We start from the raw sequence: 17,043 nt of genomic DNA, 5'->3' as shown, positions 1-17,043 counted from the left end.
CAGTGGGGTAACGGTTGGACTTTCCCCCTCCTATAAAAGGGGGTCTTCTTCCCCATTGAACCTTATCCTTTAAGCTCGTGTTCTTCCCCCATTGTTGACCTTCTCCGAGCTTGCTATCTCTCAATCCCTCCATGGATTCTTGCTAGTTTTGGGGGGAAAAGAGAGAGGAGATTTAGATCCACATTTCCACCAATCACTTTCTCCTCTATGTGAGGGGAACCCCTTGGATCTAGTTCTTGGAGTTCTTGTTGTTCTCCTTCTTGTTCTTCCTCTCATTTTCCTCCCTAGCATTAGTTGCTTCGATGGGATTTGAGAGAGAAGGACTTGGGCACTCTGTGTGCCCTTGCCATTGTATTTGTGCATCGGTTGAGTTCTCCACGGTGATACATGGAAGTTACAAGTTGAGAAGCTTATTACTCTTAGGTGCTTGGTGCCCTTGAGCTTGTTCCTCTTGGGTGCTTGGGCGCCCTAGTCGATTGGTGGTGTTCGGAGCTCAATCATTGTGGTGTAAAGCTCCGGGCAAGTGTCGGGGTCTCCAATTAGGTTGTGGAGATCGCCCCGAGCAATTTGACGGGTTCCGGTGACCGCCCCCATGGGTTGCCAAAGTGTACGGGTTCGGTGACCGCCCCCAAGGGTTGCCATTTGTACGGGTTCGGTGACCGCCCTCAAGGGTCCCTTAGTGGATTCACGGCATCTTGCATTGTGCGAGGGCGTGAGGAGATTACGGTGGCCCTAGTGGCTTCTTGGGGAGCATTGTGCCTCCACACCGCTCCAAACGGAGATTAGCATCCGCAAGGGTGTGAACTTCGGGATACATCATCGTCTCCGCGTGCCTCGGTTATCTCTACCCGAGCCCCTTTACTTATGCACTTTACTTTGTGATAGCCATATTGTTCTTTGTCATACATCTTGCTATCACATAGTTGCTTATCTTGCTTAGCATAAGTTGTTGGTGCACATAGGTGAGCCTTGTTGTTGTAGGTTTTGTGCTTGACAAATTAACCGTTAGGTTTATTCCGCATTTGTTCAAGCCTAAACCGTAATTATTTTAAAGCGTCTATTCACCCCCCCCCCATCTAGGCGACATCCTCGATCTTTCAGTTGAGAAATAGCTTAGTGGAAGTGACCATGACATGAAGTGGAGTTAAAAATGAAACATAAGGTTGATATGCATAGAAGAGAAACAAAACACACAATGCAAGTTCAACCATAACAAAAGAACACAAAAAAAGTCCTATGGCAAAGGGGTCTTGGGTCTGGGCTGCTATAGGGATGGACAAGTGAAGTTCGCAAGTCTAAAGTTTGCTCCGGGGGTGTACACGAGCCAAAGCAGAAGTTTGGAGGTCTGAAATTTGATCTCAACCTAGTAATTTCTCTTCTGGACAACTCAAATCAAGGTTCAGAAGTGTGTTGGAGCTATAGGTCTCTAGTGTTCAAACCTTGTCTGAGACCTTCAGACGTGCACATTAACACACGGATAATTGTTTTAGAGATATGCACTGCAAATAGCCCCCTTTTTCCCCAGCAAGGGGTGACCGTTGGATTCACTCGCTCGTCATTGTTTTGAGCTTAGTCACCTCGTTCGCCCCAAGCATACACCCAAGTGGGAAGATCATGATTTCGAGCCTACATCCGACATCCAGCTATGAAATTTTGCTCTCACCCCATAAGCTATTGAAATATGAGGTGGGCTTTAGGTCCATATAACATTTTCTGAAAAATCTCTAAGGGCTCATGTGGGTTTATTGACACTAGGTGTAGTGGAAAGTTTAGTTCCACCCCGGAAGTTGGAGAGGAATTGGACCTCTTTATAAGGGTTTCTCTTCTACATGCTATTGGAGCTTGAGAAGAGAAGAGACCCTCGCGCACTCCTCCTCCGCCGCCCGCCTCGCCACGACGCGGGTTGCGGGAATGAGCCAAGCCGAGCTCACAGGCTCGCCTCCGATCCGCTACTTCCTCTATGTCCGTGCCGTCATCATCACCACCATGTCCACCGCCGCCGAACGTGCCGCCGCCGAGAAAATTGAAGCCGACAAGAAGGCCGCTGTTGCCGCCACCACCGCTGTGGCTTCTGCTTGGCCTACTGGAGGGTACAATTCGTTTATCCCGCTCATTTTTATTACTGTCTTAGCCATACTAGCGTTATGCGTAGATGTATCTATTGTTAGTGTAGTATGTGCTTTCGTGATCCAATATTAGCATGTTGTTAATTCCGTCAATGCCATGCTAGTGATAATTCTTGGATTAAATTAGTCAAAAAATTGCATATTTACTCAGTATAAGCTTTCCATCATGCTTGTTATCCTAGGAGTTGTGAGAACACCTTGACAGTTCAAGTCATCCGGGAGCTTCCTAGGTTGAGCATTAGTCTCAAGAAGTCAGTGAAGGCCAATGACCAACTCAAGATCTACATTCGAGCTCAAACTATGTGGCCTAAGATAAAGTAGATGCCTAAGTCTCTCCAACAGATATGTAGAATCTTCCCAAGGATTCTCCGGGCATAAATATCATCATCTGCGTGTTCTATTTGGTTGTTGATATATAATTTTGTCTCTATCTCGCCTGTTGGTAAGTCTAACTTGTTGGGGCATCTCGATTCACATGATTACAAAACACAAATGAGTAGGAGAAAACATAGGATTCCAGTGCCACATCCATTTGAATTCTACATGATTTTGTCTGCTTCATTGCATCGTAGGGAAACAACAAATTATTTTCAAGAGGTTTGAGTGGATGCTAAAATTTCCATGGATTATAGTACAAAGGGATTGTTACACTTTTTATATAGGATTCAGTTCTACGAATCAACCAACCAACGTAGATTTTTTTTCAAGGATTGCAATTCTTCAAAATCTCTCAAAAATCCAGTTGAATCAAACATGCCCTAAATCTTGAGTACTTCTATTTGTATTGCTAGTCCAGCACCGACATTGTTTATATTTACTAGAAGTATTAACATATTAGTTTAGGTGAAATGTTCACCATATATCCTTTTGAGGAAAAATCTTACTAGTAACATAGTTAGGTTGGAGGATCCATTGTTGGTGATAGTTTTCTTTAGGCAGTTTATCATAGTTATCGTTTAAGGATTGATGATCACATATATAGCATTTTTTATAGCGCGCGCACACACATATAGTTGTGACCGAAAAAAATATATCCGTTAACTAGCGAACCTTCACCAGGGAGGGTGGCATTTGCGAACGTTTTAGGTGGCATTTTTAGTTATGAGGGGATGACAGTTTCTTCAGAGTGACATGACAGTTTCCTTCGAGAAGGCATTTTTTCGTTTTAAAACATCCGTCATTTGATCTTTCTTCACAACTTAAACTACCATCAAATGACGTTGGCCTGCCACCTCCCTTTCAGCAAACATCAGCTGGGTAACAGTACCCAAAAAAAATATAATTGTGCAACGGCCGGATCCTTTTCGGTGTGCCAAGGCCTAGCCCAGCTTATGGTAAGCGCGCCCTAATCGCTACAGAACGCACCAAGAAGCCCCCCGAACTTCACCTAAAAAGAAAGCCCCCCCAAACAAACCTTCCCGCGCGCGGAACTGCGACATGACGAGCACACGGATCCACTCCCTGCGCGCGCCCAGATCCAGCCGTCCATTAAATCCAACGATCCCACATCCCGCCACCTCACCGATCCGGACCCCAACAGTCTCCACCAATCACGCCCATCGACGCACCCCCATATATTCGCACCTCCCGGTCCTCCGAAACCCAGAACTCAAACCCCAACGCAAGTCTCCCACCTCGCGCGTTGCAACCTTCCCCAATCCGATCTCTTGTCGCCTCCGCCGAAGCCGCCATGGCGCCCAAGGCCGAGAAGAAGCCCGCTGCGGAGAAGAAGCCGGTGGAGACAGAGAAGAAGCCCAAGGCCGAGAAGCGCGTGCCCGGCAAGGACGGCGGCGCCGACAAGAAGAAGAAGGCCAAGAAGAGCGTCGAGACCTACAAGATCTACATCTTCAAGGTGCTCAAGCAGGTCCACCCCGACATCGGCATCTCCTCCAAGGCCATGTCCATCATGAACTCCTTCATCAACGACATCTTCGAGAAGCTCGCCGGCGAGTCGGCCAAGCTCGCGCGCTACAACAAGAAGCCCACCATCACCTCCCGGGAGATCCAGACCGCCGTGCGCCTCGTCCTCCCCGGCGAGCTCGCCAAGCACGCCGTCTCCGAGGGCACCAAGGCCGTCACCAAGTTCACCTCCTCTTAGATTACCGTCGCCTGAATCTCTTATTGGCTTTGTTCCGAATGTTCCTATGTCGTCAATCATAGGGGGTTATATTCCCCTTTACAGACAGTGTAAAAATGAGTCAGATTTGCTAAATCAATGAATCATCCAGTTGTTGTTACAAACGTGCCTTGCTTCAGCAATTTAACTTTCTCCTCTTAACTTGGATGATTTCGTTGAAGCAAACCTCCATGGTTGTGTAAGCTGCTCTGGTAATTTTATCTTTTGATTATGCCTTGTTTGATTAAGCTGCTCCGGAAAGTTGACCTTTTGCTTCTGCCATACTCCATGGTTCAGTAAACTCTTGACGCAGGTCCTTATTTTTCCTTGTGTAGATGCAGTCAGCTACAGATTGTTCTACAGGTGGAAAGTTTGTAACCTGATTTGTTAACTTTTTACTGAATTTTATTTTCAGGGTAAGTATTTCATTCCGAGCTTTTAACGCCATTAACTTGTTCTCATTCTAAGAGTTTTAGAAGTCAAGCCGTACTCTAGGAAGGTTCAGAAGTCAGTTGTCTGAATTTTATAACTCTATGATTTGTTCGGCCAATTTTTTAAATTCTGAATGTGCTTCTGCCTTTTGAAGATTGCGTTAAATTCACGCTGACGTATGTCTTGATTTAACTCTGTTGATATGCTATACTATCCTTGGTTTTCTGTAGAATTCATTTCCTGAGATGATTGGCTGCCAACTGAGGTTGGGAGATGTACAGATTATAGATGGGAAGTTATTATTTGGTCATATTTGGTAACTTCATACTGAATTTTGTTTTCAGGGGCAAGATCTCATTGCGAGCTTAAAACAATTTACTCATTAGAAAATTCAGAAAGCCAGCCGTATTCTAGTGATTCTGTATACGTGCAATCCAACCCAGTGCTGAAATGTCTACTTCTAGAGGAATACAGATGATATTTTGGTCATCCCTGTAGCTTAATATGGTACTCCCAATAAGTTTGATTCGAACGATTTTATTATCCTTAAACACCATGAATTTCTAGCCCTGTACGACAATAGTTTGAAAAAGAAAACATTGGCAGCTTCAAACCAATTAGGACCCCGGAAGTCCAGCTCTACTGTATACTCCCTTTGCAAACAAATATAAGACGTTTTACAAGGGAAGTAGGAAGTTTCAGTTAAGAAGATGTCAGTTATTTTAACTCTGTGATCTGCCAGAACAATTTTTCTGTTTTGTTCTGAACCTTGTGCTTCTACCTTTGAAGATTTCGTTGAATACACCGTTGACGTAGGTCTAGCTTTAATTCTAGCAGTGTGTTGTATTTGCTGCCAACTGAGGAAGGGAGGTGCATAGGCTAGAGATGGTGTTTTACGGATGAAAATATTTTAGTTGACAAGATTTGGCTACTTTTCTTTTATTGGACAAGGTGAATGCCCGTGAAACGTTGCACGGGGCACACATTCTAATTGCTCATTACTACTCATGCCGAACATACACCTTTATGTTCTAATGCACTTCACGTGACATTTTCAACCTTTCTACCACCAACTTGACATTTTCAACCTTTCTACCACCAATCAATTTTCTTCTTATTCTTGTTCTTCGTCCCACTGTCTCCGCCTACAAATTCACGCTCGCCATCTCCATCAATACGGCTTGTTCTTTGAGTCACGAATACCATTCTTCAAAATAATCAAAAGGCCCATTATACCCAGCATGCAAGGAAAAGGGATATTTGGGTTTGTCTAAATATCACATGTATAATACGAAAAAGTTCATCAACTAAGCATCTGAGGTTACATGTCCACCTAGTTCCTGTAGAGAGAACACAAAACTATCATGATAGCTTTCATCCCAGATATCAACATTATTCATTTCCTGCAAATATATTATTACACACCATAATTTAATTCAAAGTAAAAAAAATTGAACAGACATTAAAGCATGCGTGTTACTCACTTTTAGCATAGGGAGTAAAGAATAACACAATTAGTCCATGGTGACGAAGCAGAAAAACGAATTTTTTGCTCTATTACATGACATGCAGCTGTCAGAAGTAAACTACGGTTTTGACATCACCTTCATTGCCTTTGAGCCAACGAAAAGAAGGCCCCCAAAATTGATGGACCTAAGGAGCCAATCTCAGGCTAGCTAATCTGCTGATCATCAGCTTATAATACTACTCGAACAGTAAGCATTTGTAGCAGAAATGAGAAATGTAACTCAGTGGAGGAGTTACAAACAAAAGGGTGGGCGGGCGAAGCTAAAGGACAATACAAATTCCGAACCATTTATATAGTACTCCCTGTGTACACTAATATAAGACGTTTTAGATTAGTGATCTAAAGCGTCTTGTATTAGTTTATATAGGTAGTATTACAGTAGACGTACACTAAACTGTAAACACAATCGAGTGAACTGTTTATGCTACCAACTGAATTTTTTTGTGAAACCATTGTGCCTTTTCATAATCTGTAAGCAACAAGGTCGCCGAACAAGATCTTTCATAATATATTTATGGTAACACAGACAAATAGACAACAACCTAAGTAAAATTTTAGGGGAAGAAATTGGGAATGAACCATAGAAAATTACCTGTGGACATGATCAGATTCAGAGAAGGAACTATGTTGCTGGCTTGCCGCTTTGTGTAGCTTGCAAATGATTCAAGGAAAATTGGAGAGGCTCAGATTCAGAGAAGGAACTGTGTTGCTGGCTTGCCACTGTTAGTTGCATGCGCTTGCGCTCCACGGTACTGAAATGTCAAGCCGCATTGTGGCGTGACTATATGCCCCCCAACATTTACCTTGCTTCAGTGGCTCCACCACCTCCATAGAATGCATATAACCAGCACCCTTTGACCTTCCGATAGGTCTGGTACTGTTTTTACTACTTCTTTAGCATCCATGTGGATGTAGTCCTAGCTCCGAACTTCTCCATAGTTTCTTGACTTCCTTGCGGGCTGTCTTTATCTAATCTTTTGCAGCACACACACACACATCATGTCACAATATTCCTGTACGCTTCAGTGAGAGTCTCAAAGGGAAACTATTATGGGTTAGCCTCAACAAGAAGTGATGCACTTTGGTTGACATGGTATCTCCCAGTTTATTTTCTCAGCGATGCTTGTTACCGAGTTATCACTTGTTGCGGGGGATAGTGACATGGGTAGACGAACCTGCAAAGTGCGAGATTGCTCGGAAATTCAAATGGCATCAGTAGCACCTACTCCCAAGTGAAAATAAGCTGATGTTGATCACATAGAGGTTGATGCAGGTGACATCATCGCCAAGGACGCCCTACAACCGTCGTGAGTTTCCACACCCTACATCAACGACCCATAGGCTGCAGCACAACAAGCAACTTATATGTCCAGAAATCAGGAGTCCATCACGAGATTGACCTTAAGAATGGGGGAAGAGACAGGGGAGCATGAACTGGGAGGGAGAGGAAGAGGGAGAAGAATGGGGCGTGGCTGGCGGTCGCATAGACTCCATGTCCACATGAGGATACGAGCCTGGCGGCAACAGCGTCGGGAAGACATGAACTCTCGCCCACCCCCTCCTCAACGCCGCAACATAGCTCCTGGCGGCAGTGACGAATCCTTGGGTGTCGCACAACGATGGCATTGGAGCATCGCTGGCAGGAGCTCGAGGACGGGGAGCGCGCGTCCTCCTATCGTCAGCCAGATCGGGGAGCTTGTGGCGGCGACCATGTCACAGGTGGGATAAGGCAGGGGAATCAATTGGCGTCTGTTCGTTAGTTTTTATTATTTTTCTTTGTCTTTGTGTGTCTTGTAGGTGAGATGTACTTTCCAAGTACTTAGCACAATGAAAGGAGTTCAAACGATGGACACACAGGACCCAGACTTAGCCATTTCGAAGGTGGGAAACATCATTTTTTCCAAAATGCTCCAAATCAAGATCTAAACCCAGAAATTGACCAACGTCGATCATACGAATCCAACGATCCCAAGAACGTCAAATTCTGAGTTCGTATGAAAAAATGACGAACGTTTTACCGAAGAGGGGCAACAGTATAAAAGAGGGCATTCCATATGACCGCGTGCGGTCGTTTGAGCGTCTGTTTGGACTCCAGACAACACCGAAAGTTGCCTCTCGTGACTGGATTTTTCGTGGAATTTGTCCCTGTTTTTTTCCCATGACTTCTTTGGCCTTCAAGGGATGATTTGGGAGAGGATTGGGCTCATCTCGAGCCCTTGGATCAAAGGAGAGAAGCCACATCAAGGGAGGAGGCTTGATACGTCTATTTTGCATCATGTTTTCCTACTGTTATTTATGATGTTTTTATGCATAATAATGCTTTTAGGAGTAATTCTAATGACTTTTCTCTCATAATATGCAAGGTTCACACAAAGAGGGAGAATACCGGCAGCTGGAATTCTGGACCTCAAAAAGCTACGTCAGACTACCTATTCTGCACAACTCGAAATGAGCTGAAACTTCAGAAGGAATTTTTATGAAATAAATAAGAATTATTGGAGCAAATAACTACCAGAGGGGCCCACCAGGTGGGCACAACCCACCTGGGCACGCCAGGGAGCCCAGGCGCGTCCTGGTGGGTTGTGCCCTCCTCAGCTCACCTCCGGTGCCCATCGTCTGGTATATAAGTCATTTTGGCCTAGAAAAAATCAGGAGAGGACTTTCGGAAAGAAGCGCCGCAATCTCGAGGCGGAACTTGGGCATGAGCACTTTTGCCCTTCGGTGGAGTGATTCTGTTGGAAATATGCCCTAGAGGCAATAATAAAAGCATTATTATTATATTTCCTTGTTCATGATAGTTGTCTTTATTCATGCTATAATTGTGTTATCCGGAAATCGTAATACATGTGTGAATAACAGACATCAACATGTCCCTAGTGAGCCTCTAGTTGACTAGCTCGTTGATCAACAGATAGTCATGGTTTCCTGACTATGGACACTGGATGTCATTGATAACGAGATCACATCATTAGGAGAATGATGTGATGGACAAGACCCAATCCTAAACATAGCACAAGATCGTATAGTTCGTTTGCTAGAGTTTTCCAATGTCAAGTATCTTTTCCTTAGACCATGAGATCGTGTAACTCCCGGATACCGTAGGAGTGCTTTGGGTATGCCAAACGTCACAACGTAACTGGGTGACTATAAAGGTAGACTACGGATATCTCCGAAAGTGTCTGTTGGGTGACATGGATCAAGACTGGGATTTGTCACTCCGTATGACGGAGAGGTATCACTGGGCCCACTCGGTAATGCATCATCATAATGAGCTCAGAGTGACCAAGTGTCTGGTCACGGGATCATGCATTACGGTACGAGTAAAGTGACTTGCCGGTAACGAGATTGAACGAGGTATTGGGATACCGACGATCGAATCTCGGGCAAGTAACATATCGATAGACAAAGGGAATAGCGTACGGGGTTGATAGAATCCTCGACATCATGGTTCATCCGATGAGATCATCGTGGAGCATGTGGGAGCCAACATGGGTATCCAGATCCCGCTGTTGGTTATTGACCAGAGAGTCGTCTCGGTCATGTCTGCTTGTCTCCCGAACCCGTAGGGTCTACACACTTAAGGTTCGGTTACGCTAGGGTTGTAGGGATATGTATATGCAGTAACCCGAATGTTGTTCGGAGTCCCGTATGAGATCCCGGACGTCACGAGGAGTTCCGGAATGGTCCGGAGGTAAAGATTTATATATGGGAAGTCCTGTTTCGGGCATCGGGACAAGTTTCGGGGTTATCGGTATTGTACCGGGACCACCGGAGGGGTCCCGGGGGCCCACCGGGTGGGGCCACCCATCCCCGGGGGCCACATGGGCTGTAGGGGGTGCGCCTTGGCCTGCTTGGGCCAAGGGCACCAGCCCCACAAGGCCCATGCGCCTAGGGTTTCCAAGGGGGAGGAGTCCTACTAGTGGACACAAGGACACGTTCCGCACCAGAGTGGTACGGCAACCCTGTCTTGGAAATCATGTTGTTAGACAACGGTGAACCTTCGAACTATGAAGAAGCGATGGCGGGCCCGGATTCCGACAAATGGCTAGAAGCCATGAAATCCGAGATAGGATCCATGTATGAAAACGAAGTATGGACTTTGACTGACTTGCCCGTTGAACGGCGAGCCATAGAAAATAAATGGATCTTTAAGAAGAAGACAGACGCGGATGGTAATGTGACCATCTATAAAGCTCGGCTTGTCGCTAAGGGTTATCGACAAGTTCAAGGGGTTGACTACGATGAGACTTTCTCACCGGTAGCGAAGCTGAAGTCCGTCCGAATCATGTTAGCAATTGCCGCATTCTATGATTACGAAATATGGCAAATGGACGTCAAAACGGCATTCCTTAATGGTTTCCTTAAGGAAGAATTGTATATGATGCAGCCGGAAGGTTTTGTCGATCCTAAGAATGCTGACAAAGTATGCAAGCTCCAACGCTCGATTTATGGGCTGGTGCAAGCATCTCGGAGTTGGAACATTCGCTTTGATGAGATGATCAAAGCGTTTGGGTTTACACAGACTTATGGAGAAGCCTGCGTTTACAAGAAAGTGAGTGGGAGCTCTGTAGCATTTCTCATATTATATGTAGATGACATACTGTTGATGGGTTATGATATAGAACTCTTGGACAGCATCAAGGCCTACTTGAATAAAAGTTTTTCAATGAAGGACCTTGGAGAAGCTGCTTATATATTAGGCGTCAAAATCTATAGAGATAGATCGAGACGCCTCATAGGTCTTTCACAAAGCACATACCTTGATAAGATATTGAAGAAGTTCAATATGGATCAATCCAAGAAGGGGTTCTTGCCTGTGTTACAAGGTGTGAAATTGAGCTCAGCTCAATGTCCGACCACGGCAGAAGATATAGAAGAGATGAGCGTCATCCCCTATGCCTCAGCCATAGGTTCTATTATGTATGCCATGCTGTGTACCAGACCTGATGTTAACCTTGCCGTAAGTTTGGTAGGAAGGTACCAAAGTAATCCCGGCAAGGAACACTGGACAGCGGTCAAGAATATCCTGAAGTACCTGAAAAGGACTAAGGAAATGTTTCTTGTTTATGGAGGTGATGAAGAGCTCGTCGTAAAGGGTTACGTCGACGCTAGCTTCGACACAGATCTGGATGACTCTAAGTCACAAACCGGATACGTGTATATTTTGAATGGTGGGGCAGTAAGCTGGTGCAGTTGCAAGCAAAGCGTCGTGGCGGGATCTACATGTGAAGCGGAGTACATGGCAGCCTCGGAGGCAGCACATGAAGCAATATGGGTGAAGGAGTTCATCACTGACCTAGGAGTCATACCCAATGCGTCGGGGCCGATCAAGCTCTTCTGTGACAACACTGGAGCTATTGCACTTGCCAAGGAGCCCAGGTTTCACAAGAAGACAAGGCACATCAAGCGTCGCTTCAACTCCATTCGTGAAAATGTTCAAGATGGAGACATAGAGATTTGTAAAGTACATACGGACCTGAATGTAGCAGATCCGTTGACTAAACCTCTCCCTAGAGCAAAACATGATCAACACCAGAATTCCATGGGTGTTCGATTCATCACAATGTAACTAGATTATTGACTCTAGTGCAAGTGGGAGACTGTTGGAAATATGCCCTAGAGGCAATAATAAAAGCATTATTATATTTCCTTGTTCATGATAATTGTCTTTATTCATGCTATAATTGTGTTATCCGGAAATCGTAATACATGTGTGAATAACAGACACCAACGTGTCCCTAGTGAGCCTCTAGTTGACTAGCTCGTTGATCAACAGATAGTCATGGTTTCCTGACTATGGACACTGGATGTCATTGATAACGAGATCACATCATTAGGAGAATGATGTGATGGACGAGACCCAATCCTAAACATAGCACAAGATCGTATAGTTCGTTTGCTAGAGTTTTGCAATGTCAAAGTATCTTTTCCTTAGACCATGAGATCGTGTAACTCCCGGATACCGTAGGAGTGCTTTGGGTATGCCAAACGTCACAACGTAACTGGGTGACTATAAAGGTAGACTACGGGTATCTCCGAAAGTGTCTGTTGGGTGACATGGATCAAGACTGGGATTTGTCACTCCGTATGACGGAGAGGTATCACTGGGCCCACTCGGTAATGCATCATCATAATGAGCTCAGAGTGACCAAGTGTCTGGTCACGTGATCATGCATTACGGTACGAGTAAAGTGACTTGCCGGTAACGAGATTGAACGAGGTATTGGGATACCGACGATCGAATCTCGGGCAAGTAACATATCGATAGACAAAGGGAATAGCGTACGGGGTTGATAGAATCCTCGACATCGTGGTTCATCCGATGAGATCATCGTGGAGCATGTGGGAGCCAACATGGGTATCCAGATCCCGCTGTTGGTTATTGACCAGAGAGTCGTCTCGGTCATGTCTGCTTGTCTCCCGAACCCGTAGGGTCTACACACTTAAGGTTCAGTTATGCTAGGGTTGTAGGGATATGTATATGCAGTAACCCGAATGTTGTTCGGAGTCCCGGATGAGATCCCGGACGTCACGAGGAGTTCCGGAATGGTCCGGAGGTAAAGATTTATATATGGGAAGTCCTGTTTCGGGCATCGGGACAAGTTTCGGGGTTATCGGTATTGTACCGGGACCACCGGAAGGGTCCCGGGGGTCCACCGGGTGGGTCCACCTGTCTCGGGGGGGGGCACATGGGCTGTAGGGGGTGCGCCTTGGCCTAATGGTCCAAGGGCACCAGCCCCACATAGGCCCATGCGCCTAGGGTTTGAAGGGGGAAGAGTCCTAGGAGGGGAAGGCACCTCCTAGGTGCCTTGGGGGGGAGGGAAACCCCCCTTGACCGCCGCACCCCCTAGGAGATTGGATCTCCTAGGGCCGGCCACCCCCCCTTGGCCCTCCTATATATATAGTGGGGGAGAGGAGGGACTTCATACCTGAACGCCTTGGCCTTTGGTTGCCTCCTTCTCCCTCCCCAACACCTCCTCCACCTCCATAGTGCTTAGCGAAGCTCTGCCGGAGTACTGCAGTTCCATCAACACCACGCCGTCGTGCTGCTGCTGGTGCCATCTCCCTCAACCTCTCCTCCCTCCCTTGCTGGATCAAGAAGGAGGAGACGTGGCTGTTCCGTACGTGTGTTGAACGCGGAGGTGCCGTCCGTTCGGCGCTGGTCATCGGTGATTTGGATCACGTCGAGTACGACTACATCATCACTGTTCTTTTGAACGCTTCCGCTCGCGATCTACAAAGGTATGTAGATGCATCTAATCACTCGTTGCTAGATGAACTCCTAGATGATCTTGGTGAAACGAGTAGGAAATTTTTTGTTTTCTGCAACGTTCCCCAACAGTGGCATCATGAGCTAGGTCTATGCGTAGTTCTTCTTGCGCGAGTAGAACACAATTTGTTGTGGACGTAGATTTGTCAACTTTCTTGCCGTTACTAGTCCTTTCTTGCTTCAGCGGTATTGTGGGATGAAGCGGCCCGGACCAACCTTACACGTACGCTTACGTGAGACCGGTTCCACCGACTAACATGCACTAGTTGCATAAGGTGGCTGGCGGGTGTCTGTCTCTCCTACTTTAGTTGGAGCGGAATCGATGAACAGGGTCCTTATGAAGGGTAAATAGAAGTTGACAAATCATGTTGTGGCTTTAATGTAGGTAAGAAAACGTTCTTGCTAGAACCCTAATTCAGCCACGTAAAACTTGCAACAACAATTAGAGGACGTCTAACTTGTTTTTGCAGCAAGTGGTTTGTGATATGATATGGCCAAAGTTGTGATGAATGATGAATGATCTATATGTGATGTATGAGATGTTCATGCTATTGTAATAGGATTCACGACTTGCATGTCGATAAGTATGACAACCGGCAGGAGCCATAGGAGTTGTCTTTATTCTTTTAATGACCTGCGTGTCATCGAGAAACGCCATGTAAATTACTTTACTTTATTGCTAAACACGTTAGCCATAGTAGTAGAAGTAATAGTTGGCGAGCAACTTCATGGAGACACGATGATGGAGATCATGATGATGGAGATCATGGTGTCAAGCCGGTGACAAGATGATCATGGAGCCCCAAGATGGAGATCAAAGGAGCTATGTGATATTGGCCATATCATGTCACGTTTATTATTTGATTGCATGTGATGTTTATCATGTTTTGCATCTTGTTTACTTAGAACGACGGTAGTAAATAAGATGATCCCTCACAATAAATTCAAGAAGTGTCCCCCCTAACTGTGCACCGTTGCGACAGTTCGCTGTTTCAAAACACCACGTGATGATCGGGTGTTTTATTCAGACGTTCACATACAACGGGTGTAAGACAGATTTACACATGCAAACACTTAGGTTGACTTGACGAGCCTAGCATGTACAGACATGGCCTCGGAACACAGAAGACCGAAAGGTCGAGCATGAGTCGTATAGAAGATACGATCAACATGAAGATGTTCACCGATGTTGACTAGTCCGTCTCACGTGATGATCGGACACGGTCTAGTTTAACTCGGATCATGTAATACTTAGATGACTAGAGGGATGTCTAATCTAAGTGGGAGTTCACTAATAATTTGATTAGTTGAACTTAATTATCATGAACTTAGTCTAAAATCTTTGCAATATGTCTTGTAGATCAAATGGCCAACGTAGTCCTCAACTTCAACGCGTTCCTAGAGAAAACTAAGCTGAAAGACGATGGCAGCAACTATACGGACTGGGTCCGGAACCTAAGGATCATCCTCATAGCTGCCAAGAAAGATTATGTCCTACAAGCACTGCTTGGTGACGCACCCGTTCTCCCTGCAGAACAAGATCTTATGAACGCTTGGCAGTCACGTTTCGATGACTACTCCCTCGTTCAGTGCGGCATGCTTTACAGCCTAGAGCCGGGACTCCAAAAGCGTTTTGAGAGACATGGAGCATATGAGATGTTCGAAGAGCTGAAAATGGTTTTCCAAGATCATGCCCGGGTCGAGAGATATGAAGTCTCCGACAAATTCTTCAGCTGTAAGATGGAGGAAAACAGTTCTGTCAGTGAGCACATACTCACTATGTCTGGGTTGCATAACCGCTTGACTCAGCTGGGAGTTAATCTCCCGGATGATGCGGTCATTGACAGAATCCTCCAGTCGCTTCCACCAAGCTACAAGAGCTTTGTGATGAACTTCAATATGCAGGGGATGGAAAAGACCATTCCTGAGGTATTTGCTATGCTGAAATCAGCAGAGGTAGAAGTCAGGAAGGAACATCAAGTGTTGATGGTCAATAAAACCACTAAGTTCAAGAAAGGCAAGGGTAAAAAGAACTTCAAGAAGGACGGCAAGGAGGTTGCCGCGCCCGGCAAGCAAGCTGCCGGGAAGAAGCCAAAGAATGGACCCAAGCCCGAGACTGAGTGCTTTTATTGCAAGGGAAGCGGTCACTGGAAGCGGAACTGCCCTAAGTACTTAGCGGATAAGAAGGCCGGCAAAACGAAAGGTATATGTGATATACATGTAATTTATGTGTACCTTACTAGTGCCCGTAGTGGCTCCTGGGTATTTGATACCGGTGCAGTTGCTCACATTTGTAACTCAAAGCAGGGGCTGCGGAATAAGCGGAAACTGGCAAAGGACGAGGTGACGATGCGCGTCGGGAATGGTTCCAAGGTCAATGTGATCGCCGTCGGCACGCTACCTCTGCATCTCCCTTCGGGATTAGTTTTAAACCTTAATAATTGTTATTTAGTGCCAGCTTTGAGCATGAACATTGTATCGGGATCTCGTTTAATTCGAGATGGCTACTCTTTTAAATCTGAGAATAATGGTTGTTCCATTTTTATGAGAGATATGATTTATGGTCATGCTCCTATGGTGAATGGTTTATTCTTTATGAATCTCGAATGTGATGCTACACATGTTCATAATGTGAGTACCAAAAGAAGTAAGGTTGATAATGATAGTCCCACATACTTGTGGCACTGCCGCCTTGGTCACATAGGTGTCAAACGCATGAAGAAGCTCCATGCTGATGGACTTTTAGAGTCTCTTGATTATGAATCATTTGACACGTGCGAACCATGCCTTATGGGTAAAATGACCAAGACTCCGTTCTCAGGAACAATGGAGCGAGCAACCGACTTATTGGAAATCATACATACTGATGTGTGCGGTCCGATGAGTGTTGAGGCTCGCGGTGGCTATCGTTATGTTCTCACTCTCACTGATGATTTAAGTAGGTATGGGTATATCTACTTAATGAAACACAAGTTTGAAACCTTTGAAAAGTTCAAGGAATTTCAGAGTGAGGTTGAAAATCAACATGACAGGAAAATCAAGTTTCTGCGATCAGATCGTGGAGGAGAATACTTGAGTCACGAGTTTGGGGCACACTTAAGAAAATGTGGAATAGTTTCACAACTCACGCCGCCTGGAACACCTCAGCGTAATGGTGTGTCCGAACGTCGTAATCGCACTCTGTTAGATATGGTGCGATCTATGATGTCTCTTACCGATTTACCGCTTTCTTTTTGGGGCTATGCTTTAGAGACTGCCGCATTCACTTTAAATAGGGCTCCGTCGAAATCCGTTGAGACGACACCGTATGAATTATGGTTTGGGAAGAAACCTAAGCTGTCGTTTCTAAAAGTTTGGGGATGCGATGCTTATGTCAAGAAACTTCAACCTGAAAAGCTCGAACCCAAGTCGGAAAAATGCGTCTTCATAGGATACCCAAAAGAAACTATTGGGTACACCTTCTACCTCAGATCCGAAGGCAAGATCTTTGTTGCCAAGAATGGGTCCTTTCTGGAGAAAGAGTTTCTCTCGAAAGAAGTAAGTGGGAGGAAAGTAGAGCTTGATGAAGTAT

The 17,043-nt window shown here is 45.5% G+C and overlaps 1 protein-coding gene across 1 annotated transcript; it reads left to right on the top strand.

Moving 5' to 3' along the window:
- Positions 1 to 3,716: 3,716 nt before the first annotated feature.
- Positions 3,717 to 4,367, top strand: LOC119277538 (histone H2B.5-like). The gene has a single exon (XM_037558819.1). The coding sequence runs from the start codon at positions 3,817 to 3,819 to the stop codon at positions 4,222 to 4,224; it is 408 nt and encodes a 135-aa protein (XP_037414716.1). The 5' UTR covers positions 3,717 to 3,816; the 3' UTR covers positions 4,225 to 4,367.
- Positions 4,368 to 17,043: the final 12,676 nt, after the last annotated feature.

Source organism: Triticum dicoccoides, chromosome 3B, assembly GCF_002162155.2.
Source record: "Triticum dicoccoides isolate Atlit2015 ecotype Zavitan chromosome 3B, WEW_v2.0, whole genome shotgun sequence".
NCBI lineage: Eukaryota > Viridiplantae > Streptophyta > Magnoliopsida > Poales > Poaceae > Triticum > Triticum dicoccoides.
This window is presented reverse-complemented; position numbering and strand designations above follow the sequence as displayed.

Coding starts and splice junctions, on each gene's coding strand:
- LOC119277538 (XM_037558819.1), top strand. CDS start 3,817: ATGGCGCCCAAGGCCGAGAAGAAGCCCGCTGCGGAGAAGAAGCCGGTG.